This window comes from Silurus meridionalis, chromosome 27 (genome assembly GCF_014805685.1).
Source record: "Silurus meridionalis isolate SWU-2019-XX chromosome 27, ASM1480568v1, whole genome shotgun sequence".
Taxonomy (NCBI): Eukaryota; Metazoa; Chordata; class Actinopteri; order Siluriformes; family Siluridae; genus Silurus; species Silurus meridionalis.
In genome coordinates this window covers 17987979-17999702 of record NC_060910.1, presented here as the reverse complement: position 1 = coordinate 17999702, position 11724 = coordinate 17987979, and the positions used below count along the sequence as shown (strand labels likewise).

At 37.7% G+C, this 11724-nt stretch overlaps 1 protein-coding gene across 1 annotated transcript; it reads right to left on the bottom strand.

The window, feature by feature from the left end:
* Positions 1-431: 431 nt before the first annotated feature.
* On the bottom strand, positions 432-2420 carry LOC124380978. The gene is made up of 6 exons (XM_046842350.1): positions 2354-2420; positions 1583-1930; positions 1468-1509; positions 1255-1356; positions 1147-1169; positions 432-873 (listed from the first exon to the last, which is right to left on the bottom strand). Exons 1-6 carry the CDS (start codon positions 2394-2396, stop codon positions 796-798), a joined length of 636 nt encoding a protein of 211 aa, XP_046698306.1. The 5' UTR covers positions 2397-2420; the 3' UTR covers positions 432-795.
* Between the last annotated feature and the right edge of the window lie 9304 nt (positions 2421-11724).

The window sequence follows — 11724 nt, the reverse complement described above, 5'->3', positions numbered from 1 at the left end:
CAAATGAATCCTGCTCCCATTCAGTGATGATACAGCAGCAGGGTCAAGCTTAACTACTGTAGAAGAGGATCAGCTCATAGAGATGTCCACAGACTCTGTCAGGAGGCATATGTATGATGCACAACCCCTTCTGAAGTTCTGGATAAGTTGCCAGACAGAATTTTCAGAGCTTACAGTAAAATCATTGCGGTGTTTTCCAACTACATACCTTTGTGAGAGCGTTTTTTCACACTGGCATATCTAAAGAACAAGTACAGGGCAGGGCTAGAACCAGAGAATGATATGAGGCTGTCACTATGTACCACTATATCACCATGAATAGACAGACTGTGTGGAAGTCACCACGCCCAGAAATCCCACTAAAGGTAAGGAGAATCCCCCACACACACAAATAAAGAGTTTATTTATTTATTTATTTATTATATCACCAAACATTTTATCACCACTCATAACTAATCATCAAAATTGATCATATGTCACATGTTTTAATAAAGCTGCTAACAGTTAGCCAACACACTTCATTTATAAAAAAAAAAAGTAAAAAAATGTAAAAAATTATCAGTGTGAGGTTTAAAATTACAGGTTTTTATGAAATTCTGATGTTTACTGACTGATTGAACTATTTTTAATTATTTAACTATTACATTATAAATGTTTTTTTTTTTTAATGCAAATTAAATCAAGAAACATGGAGCAAACAAACAACCAATACATAAAAAAGGCAAAAAAAAGCTTGTGTGTCTTCTGTAACTGTACAATATGATTCCTGTAACAGGGACGTGTGACACTGAGGTTCTACTGAGCGACAGAAGAAAATCCCACATATGAATAATGCAGTTCCTCCTGCATCCTTCTGGTTTTCTTCTTCCAGTTCTGTAAAGCAGAAGTCATTTTAATTGTGTTATACTGGTGGAAATATAACACAATGTTGTCAAATGGATATTGATACAGACGTCTTCAGTGTATTAGTTTGTTTGAGTCACTTAAGCAATTTAAATGTGTGTTAAAACTATTGGCACCCTGGAGAAATATTAGTAAAATAATTAAATAATTTCTCTGAAGAAAAAACAGTTTAAGAAATAAATATTAACCTCTGACTTTTGTCATTTTGTTCATTGGTTTTAAGTTTTTTAGTGTCAGATTTACCTCAGTGTCTTTTTCTTTAGCACCTGCAACAACAAAATGTTATTATTATTATTATTATTATTATTTATTTTTATTGTTGTTGTAGTTGTTGTTGGCACAATACTTTACCTGTGTGAATTTTTCTATGATTCTGAATAAAGAAGATCAGACCACAGAGCAGGAAAACAATCACAGACATCACAGACAGCATGAAGAACACACCATAGGAGCCTGAAATAAATAAATAAATAATTATTATTATTAGAGCCGCATCTTATTCTGATTATAAAATTAAGGTTTGTGTCTGTGGTGCGTCGTGTCTGAGAGAATAAAAACACAAACCTTTCTCTATGTGTGGGATCTTAGGAAATGTTTTATTTCCACCTGAAGAAATGTTACATTATTAATAACCTTAATGATCTCAATCTTCAACATTACTCACTTTATATAAGCGTACCTTCCACACGTAGAGAGGTCGAGTTCCCAAAGATGATTTGATCTAATCTAATAGAGCTGCAGTAATAAAGTCCTGTATCAGAGACGTTCACTGCAGTGATGGTGAGAGACGTGTTCTCGCCCTGAACAGACATCACCATGCGATTACTTTCAGTAAAAAAGTAACAGTTTTGTGAAGGAGCTGACGTTCTAATCTGTTTACACCCGAGGAGAAGTGGAACCGAATCATTTGTGTGTTTAAACCAGAATATTTGATCTGTATGTTTCAGCTCATGTTTGCACCAAATAGTGACATCATCTCCAACTTCTGCCTCTAAAATTGAAGAACACAGAGTCTCTGAGAGTAAACCTGCAACACACACACACACACACACACACACACACACACACACACACACACACACACACACATTTTTTGTCATAATCTGAAATGGATTTAGTTGCTGCTGCCTGCATTTGCATTTTATTACACATGCAATTAAAAAGAAAAAACTGAAAAAGAAACTAAGTTTTTAAATCCATTTCTCCATTTCTAAGTGAAGATCATTCTGTGTTTTATTTTTCCTACAAGGTCGTGTAATAAGAAATAACAGAAAGAATAACAGAAAAACATTTAAACAATTCTGAAGAATCATTACACATCAATCATATTTCATAATTACAAAAAAACATCTGTATGTGTTACGAAGGACAGAATTCTAAATTTTATAAGATATAAAATGTAGATATTAAATATAGAGTTTTTAAAAGAAATGAGATTATTAACACTTACTGATAACAGAGAGGAACACAAGCAGAGCACCACGTGGAACCATCGCGTTTAAGACAAGAGACAAAGAAAGTTGATATGTCACCACAAACACTGAGAGAGATAGAGTGTGTGTGTGTGTGGGGTGGGCCAGGGGGGCTGGGGGGGAATTTAACTACTTGTAACTTAGTTGTTCATTAATCCAACTAACTGTACTCTATACATTTATATGTGGGGTTCAGACCAAAACAAAGGATTTGATGAAGGCGTTTCCCAAATACCGAACACAACACAGTCATTTTTATTGCATTAAAACTATTAAACAAACCCAGTTCAGTGATTCAGGAGTCAAAAATATTCTTTATAATAATACATATATTATTTTCTTTAAAAAGTCTAGGGTTTTCATCTGTTTATATGCTTCTAAACAGACAGAATTACTTCATATATGATGCACTCTGATCAACGATTTTAGTTAAACTATGAGGACTGAAAGCATCCGGTGGTCAGAGCCCAGGGTGTGAGTTTCATACGTTTCTGCAGTTTTGCAGAGTAAAAGAGATTCAGAGAACTGTGTCAGTGCTGTGGTTGGAAAAATATTCAGACAATGAAATGCATGTATTTGACTTGCGGTTAGTGAAATAGCTGGTCTTCACACGACTCTACCTGTGACAAGGGTGAAAAAAGTGCAGCCTTGCAGGAGAGGAAGTAAAAATCACCTGCAGCATTTCATTTACTGGTTAAAGCACTTAATGTGATGAGACGTGATCCATCTGCTTTATCTTCGACTACACAGAGAATAAAACAGTGGATATTTCCTTTTCTTTTATATGCCATATTGGGACATAACAAAGGTTTGCCAAGATCTGCCAGTGGTCCCTGGTTTCCAGTGGAGGAATAGTGTTTAAGACATTGAATTTCTGATCAGAAGGTTTTGAGCTCAAATCCCAGCACAACTGCTCAGTTGTTATTGAAATGATTGTGAGAAGGTGCAGACACACGCTGTATTTTATGCGTTAGTATACCTGACACCTGACATGGACCAGGCAAGTGCAGACCTCTATCGGATTATTGATGGTGTTTTCTTGCATTTCTGTAGTCAACATTTAAGTACTTTGTGAAGATCAGCCACTTCAGAAACCACAGGATTCTGCACATGTAGCAGCTGTCCATGGTAAATGGTTTGTCTGTTTTCCAACCACAGAACCGACAAACGTCAAGCATCTAGTTTTAGCACTGAGCTGCAAACATATACGTACCCACAACCATGCTTCATCTGCTTCTGACCACCGGCCTCTTTAATGCTATTTTCACTTTTTTTTACTTTCTAACATATTGGGTTGGTTATTAAAACAACAAGAAAAAACTCCTACCTGTATTATTAAATATAAAACTTACATATGAAATGACAGCAGATATATAGTGTGTGTGGTACACAGTTTATTCTCTTAAAGGTTACTTCGAAATTATGAACGAATTATGAAGTACAATCAATGAACTTCATCATTATGAATGAAAAAACTGCATACTTAAAAAATATAGAAATTAAAGTATATTAAAATTAAATTATTTGAATAATATAAACAGGGAAATTCATTTTAAAAGCTTTGTAAATGTTGAATTCGAAGAAATTTGGTTTTCGATTTTTCAGGTTATAAAGTGCTGGTGAAACACACCTCCTCCACACAGACAATCCAGCAGGTCATTTCCTCGCAGTCTCTCATCTGATACACGATGGTTGGGTTTGTAGCTTTGCCTGTGTTTCTCTGTGTCATGGGTGAGTGTTAATAAGATCATTTATTACTTTATTAAACAGGTCTTTAAGTAAAAATGGAAAAAATCTAAAAAATACTTCTTGGGGTTTGAGATCTGAGATTGTGTCTGAGAATCCAACATTTATTTCTTTAAGTTATAAATGAGAGACACATTGATATTTAGGAACTTTAAAAAAGCTCATACATTATCTGTAATTATTGTAATGTGTGTGTGTGTGTGTGTGTGTGTGTGTGTGTGTGTGTGTGTGTGTGTGTGTGTGTGTGTGTGTGTGTGTTGCAGGTTTGTTCTCGGAGTCTCTGTGCTTTGTAACTTTGGAGGTAGAAGTTGGAGATAATGTCACTATTTGGTGTCGACATGAACTGATTCTTTCAGGTTACATACACTGGTTTAAACACACATGTGGTTCAGCTCCTCTTATTATTGGGTGTAAACAGTTTTTGGATCAGTTCCATCACAAAACTGTCACTTCTTTAATGAAAGTGAGCGCATGGTGGTATCTGTTCAGGGTGAGAACACGTCTCTCACCATCACTGCAGTGAACGTCTCTGATACAGGACTTTATTACTGCAGCTCCACTGATCTGATGCGAATTACATTTCATGAAACGAACTACTTGAGAGTGAAAGGTACATTTCTACAAAGTGTATATTTTAGTAGAAGCTGATAAATGTGACTGAGGATACAAATAAAAAAATAATGTTTTATTTCTCAGGGGGAAATGACAGAGAAACAGTAGCAGCAGGTTTGTTCTTTTTGTCTTCACTAAGTTTCTTTAAATGTTTGACGCAGCTATAAAATTGTGACATTGTATGAAATTGTAGATGATAGAAAATATGATGTGGTTTTTAAAGCTCAGATGTTTTCCTCCAGGTTCGGTCTCTTTGACTCTGATCTTTGTGCTGACCGCGGTGTTTGGCTCAGTGATTGTGATTCTTCTCTGTGTCCTGATCTTCATCTTACTGAAGCACAGAAACACACATGGAGGTCAAATATTACTCCTATAATAAAATTAATAATCATAATAATTATAATTATAATAATAATATTTCTGTTGTTTTGCTTCAGGTTATAAAGCAGAAGATACTGAGGTAAATATGAGCTAGCAAAGTACATACACTAGTCTTTATGCTGCTTAGCGGGGATAAAATTATTATATCCCCTGCTGAAATTTTTCTAGAATATTAAGCCAGGTTTATTTTAGCAGAGTTTACATAAAAAATAAATAAAGATTATAAATTAATTTGTATTTGATGGAGTGAAATACGTATTTAATCCTGTATCAAATTAGCATGAATTCTGACTCCCACAGACCCAAATTAGTTCTCAAGTCAAGTCAAGTCAAGAAGCTTTTATTGTCATTTCAACCATATACAGTATCTGACACAGTACACAGTGAAATAAAACAACGTTCCTCCTGAACCCTGGTGCTACACACAACAACAATCCTGTACCTTTTAGAAAGAACTCCTAATATCAACTATATCAAAACAATATTATTGACTTGAGATTTCCAAATTTGACATTCTTTAGATCACCATGTGAGCAGAGCATGTTTAACTCCAGCTTGAGAACATTAGTGATTTTTATCTCACTCCAGCTCAATAAAACCATCTTGGAGATTTCTGTTTTCAGGTTTTCCTGTTATTATAATCATCTGCAATGTTCTTTGTGCTCCTGCAGGATCCTGAGTCAGACTCAGTGAATTACGCTGCGTTAAACTTCTCAAAGATGAAAACCAAGAAGGCTGCAAGACTCAAAAGGCAAAATACAATGGAGGATCCACATGTTGTTTATACTTCAGCCAGACATAACACACAGTAACGTGTGTACATCATTTTACTGTTTACTACTGTTTTTGATGGTCCGCTTGATCATTATGACAGATGAAAGACGTTTCTGTGCCAAGATTGACTTGGGGCTGGTCATGATTCCCTCCACATTCACTAAAACCCCAGTTTTGTATCGCTTTATTGAGCAATACCTTCATACAATGAGATTCTGTTGATGCTCTTAAAGCTCATTAAAGAGAGAAAGCTTTAAAATTTCGACCACACTAAAGATCCTGAAAGGTTCTCTAAGGCTTTAAATGCAGGACCCTATACATGTGTGAACTTCAGAACATGGAGTCAAATATGGAACAAGAATGTCTCTGATGCCCTCTAGTGGCTGGTTGTTGTAACTCAATCCGTTCTCAGTCGACATTTGCAGTTTTTCTCAGTTGCTTTGGAGCATTTCTCAATTAATCTTAAATATTTGCAAAGCAGTAAGTGCATTTCTGAAAACAATGTGTACAAACAGCACAAACACATCAAAATACTTAAGTTCTCAAAATAATTTCATCTCTCAAAAGTAAGTATTTGTGTTAGTGAACATCTCATTTCCATCAGAATGAAAAGCTCCTTTGTCATTTTGTAATGTTGTCAGTATTTCTTGATATAAACTATGGTTTGGGTTACAGTGACTAAAAATGCACAAGTTGAATTTCCTCTCTACGGCATCGTGGAATTTCAGCAGCACAAATGTATTTATTTGAATGCATATTTGATTTATATCGATTGCAAGAGACCAGACAGAATTTACACTTTTACTGTACTGAACAAGTGTTTATTCTTTTATTGGTTGTTCATCTATTCATCCAGAAATTATAATCCTTACGTTTGGCAGCACTCTGTGGTGCAGTGGGCTAGGCCGTTCTTGCGCTCCTGCTTCTGTAGATCTGGTGTCGAGGCTGCTAAAGTCGTAGTTTTTGGTTTGCGTGTCACCAAACATGACCTCACTTATAAATAAGTGCCTGCCAAAATATGCTGCCTTTGGAAAGTACCTGTGGTGCATCGGGTTACAGCGTCCTTGAGCTCATATTGTTGTAGATCTGGTTATTAGAGGCGTGTTGTTTTTTGCCTTTTTGCCTCTTTTGTAAGGTTCCTGTGGCATGTTAGGGCGTTCCTGCGTTCCTGCATAAACAAAAAGACAGCTTTGAAAGGTTCCTGTGGCACAGTGGGTTACGGCGTACCTACGTTCATACTGCTGTGGGCCCGAGATCGAAGCAGGTTAAGTTGTGTTTTTTGTTTTGCACCTCGCCAAAAATTGTGCCTGATTTATAAATGATAAATGCCCCCCAAAAACTGCTGCAGTGAAAATGTTCCCATGGTGCAGTTGGTTGGGGCACGCCTCTTAGTACTGAGGTCCCGGGTTTGAGGCGCATCGCCAAACATTGTGCCTGATTCATAAATGTTAAATGTGCACTGAATTTATTTAATACACGGTTTCACAATGATGGAGATGAATATGTATATATACATATATACAGAGGAGGAAGTAACAGAGTACAAATATACTGCATTACTGTACTTAAGTAGATTTTTCTGGTATGGTTTCCTGTCATTGCGCATCTTTTTCAATCCGCTGGTGTATAAAGTCCTGACTCTCACTCACCACAGATGTAGACTAGTTTATGAATCAGCAGGCAGAAGGCAGTAAGAAGTTTGGGGTTAACGTGGATGAGACAGAGGGAGTCAGTGATGTAAACATGACTGAGAACAGACACATTCCTGATCATCATCATCTTTTCTCTGCTTGTGTTCTATATGTGGATCTTTCGGCGAAATTAAAACCTTCCTCAAAAAATACACTTATCCACGACGTCCTTTCTTTACTTAGATATAAAATAAATAAATTAACTCCAGATAAAAATATTTTTAATCAGTAAACTTTTGTTTTATTTCTGCGCCAAGTCTCAAAGTAAACACCAAAAGCCGCCATTTCACACAATTAACTCTCTAGGTGGCGTTTTGTGGGTTTTTCCCTCATAATGAAGACACAAACTTAAATTACTGTCTTTATTGATCGTACAGATAAAAACATTACATCATTCAAATCTGTAAAATGTCTATAATTTTCTATATATAAGCTTCCTGACTTGACTTGAAGAGGTGTAGTTTCCCCGGTATCACCTCATTAACTGTCCGTGTGGAAACATAGCAAAGGCTCTTAATGATGTCCACACGTCTCTGCACTGATATAGCCTTTATATTTAATCACTGTACATATGCTTACATACATATCACATGCTGTACATATGATACATGTTTAACACCTCCAAGCTGCCAGTTTTGGGCACCTGAGCAAGCTCTTAACTCACTACTGCTCATTTAGTAAATGAGATCATTAAGAGTCGCTTGGGAGAAACACTTCAACAGGAAGTGGCTATATCTCGCTATCTTTGTCTCTCTATTTTTTTCTATCTAATTGTCTCTGTGTCTCTTTTAGTAAATGTCTCTGTCTCACTGTATATGTCTCTCTCTTGCTGTCTCTCTATTTGTTTCTCACTCTTTCTAAAGCTGTGTCTCTTTGTCCTTGTCTCTGTCTTTCCTGCTAATTTACATGTCTAACAAAGTTTTGAGTTTTGAACTATAGAAAAACCAAGAGTCCAAAAGTTTTGCATCTCTAGGGAAAAATTTTGCCAAAAACCTGCCAAAAAAACAAAAGTTTAAGTGTTTCAGGAGGTAGGTCTACAACTGTCGCTTGAAGAAAGCCAAAGACTCTGCTGTTCATACATCTAGGGGACGTTCATTCCAGCACCCTGGTGCCAGAAGAGAGAAAAACCTTGAAGTATACTTACCTCTCATCCTGAGAGAAGGTGGTACCAGTCAAGCAGTGCTGGAGGATCTCCGACAGCGTGGTGCAGTGCGAGGTCCCTGAGGTAAAATGGTGCTGGAATGACCAGCAGATGTGGACCCCCTCAATGTTACCTGGTATGAGCGATCTTCCAGGTAGGAAGCAAACCATTTCCATGCTGCTCCACGGATACCAAGGCTCCTGAGCGTAGACAAGAGAGTCTTTGGTTGACCGTGTTTTATCATGGTACAAGAATTACCTCAGTGGTGCAGGTGTTGAACTTGTGGTTCTTGTACAGTTGAGTCATTTCTCATAGGGTGGTGGTAGTAGCTTGGTAGTTAAGGCTTTGGTCTCTGGGTCAAAAGGTCACAAGTTTCAATCCCAACAGTAGCAATCTGCCACTGTGCGCTCATGCCAGGCCCATAGACATCTAATTGCGGTCTAAATGCTACCGTCGTGAACAGAGAAAAAAGAAAAAGCACCACTCGTACCTTTTTTAGACTCTTGAAGACAAAAGTCCAATAAGCAAACCCATTGCACCCTGTCTGGTGGTGGTGTAGCGGTTAATGTCTTGGTCTCTGATGTAAGATTTTCCTGGTTCGATTCTTACCTGTAGTTTACTCCTAGCATTATAAGTAGTTTTTAAAAACAGAACAATGAAAGGTCATGGTTGCTGGTCAATCATATCATATCAGTGGTGCAGGTGTTGATGTGATTCTTGTACCTGAGTCACCTCTCATAGACTTCCGGTTACTGAGAGAATGTTCAGTAAGGAGAAGTTTTGACCCTCTACCATCATGATCTAAGAGAAAATAGTAGTTTCCAAACTATAGAAAAGCCAAAAGTCCAATAAGCAAAGGCTTGTTTGCCTCTCCTGTGTTGGTGTAATGGTCAGTGAAGTGGTCACTGCTGTCTGATTCACCCGGTTCGATTCCTACCCCTCAGCCTTGCTTTAAATTGTTTAAAAAGTTTTATAAAAGAACCAAAAAAGGTCCTAAAATTTAGACTTTTGCAGGAGATCCTGTGGCTCAATTGGAAGAGCTTTGCCTCTGGACTGAGAGGTTGCCGGTTCAAATCCCGGCCAGGGCTCAAAGTTAAGAGTGTGTAAGGTGACGGTTGTGCGGAAGGTGTCAAAAATGGCTCCGTGGATGGTTGGATGTTGATGGTATCGGAGGGCATATCCTGAAACGCGGGGGGGACAATATATGGGCATCTGCCCCCCCGGCATCTGAGAAGCTGAAAACAGGGGTTTATGAAGAAAAAACATCCAAAAAAGTTTTGACATAGGCTCCTGGAAAAAGAATATTTTGTGTGCCCCTTTTCTCCTCCCCAACAAAAAGATTCTCACTTTTTCAAGTCTTCACAGCCAACCACCCCATGGCTCACCACACACTAATTTTCACACAACTTACCCAGTGTGGGGACAAGCCAGATTTGAACCAGCAATCTCTGAGCTCAGTGGCAAGGCTTTTACCACAAAGCCATCAAGTCCCACAACTCACCTTCTTTTTTTTGGGGGTTTATCCTTCGTTTCATGCTTCAAAGCAAGAAATTCAGACAAGACAGAAAGCAGGATTCGAACCCTGAACCCCACCAACAGAAAGATACCAGTCTTAACCCACTGAACCATCAGGAAAGACAGGCTGCAATGATTGTTTAGTGCAGTTCCCAAGACAGACGTAGGAAGCAAACCCATATCAAGAATAGCAGGGACAAAGCAGGATTCAAACCCTGATTCACGCCATTAACAAGGCACCAGCATTAACCCACTGAACCATCATGAAGGACAAGCTGGGAGGCTTGTTTAGAGCAGGTCTATCTTTCTTTTTAACTCATCAAAACAAGAATATGAAGATGTAGAAACCAGGAATGTAACCTACCTCATGACTAGCAGACAGAAAGCCAGGTTTGAAGCCTGACCACCAACATTTGCAAAGTACCAGCCTTAACCCACTAAGCCATCAGAAAGAAACAGGATGGGAAGCTTGATTAGAGCAGGTCTATCTTTCTTTTCAAACCATCAACACAAGAATTTAACGCTAAAGAAGGTGAATACAGATGTAAGTAGCACAAGTTGAACCCACATTACAAATAACAGGAAGAAAGCAGGATTCAAACCTTGATCCCCACCACCATCGAGATACCAACGTTAACCCATTGAACCATTGGTGAGGATAGGCTAGGAAGCTTGTTTAGAGCAGGTCTATCTTTATTTTCAACCCATTAAAAACAAAAACATATTGCTAAAGAAAGATGTAGGAAGTGAATCCTGATCGTGACTTGCAGGATAAAAGCAGGATTCGAACCCTGAACCCCACCAAAAGCAAGACAACTGATTTAATCCACTGAACCATCAGGGAAGACAGGTGTGGAAGTTTGTTTAGAGCAGGTCTATCTATCTTTAAACCACCAACACAAGAATATAAAGCTAAAGAAAGATTTAGGAAGCAGGAACTACATTGCAACTAGCAGGATTCAAACCCTGATCCTCACCATCAGTGAGGCACCAACCTTAATCCACTGAACCATGAAAGAGATCAGACTGGGAAGCATGTTTAGATGAGGCACAAGCCTTAAACCACTGAGCGATTGTCTGTCTGTCTGTCTGTCTGTCTGTCTGTCTGTCTATCTATCTATCTATCTATCTATCTATCTATCTATCTATCTATCTATCTATCTATCTATCTATCTAACTATCTATCTATCTAACTAACTAACTATGAGGTGAGGTCCAGTTAACAGCTAAAACAGGTAGAAGTAATAACTACTTTTTACTTAAGTACATGTTGGAGCCAAAATTTCTTTACTTTCACTTGAGTAAAAAAGTATAATCAGTACTTCAACTTTTACCCGAGTATTTTAAACCATGAGGATCTGTACTTCTACTTAAGTAAAGGATGTGTGTACTTTTGCCACCTCTGCATATATATTGCAGCAAACAATTAAATTTTGCATATTTTTGGCTTTTTATTGTCTCACACACACACACATAAATTAAATAGAAA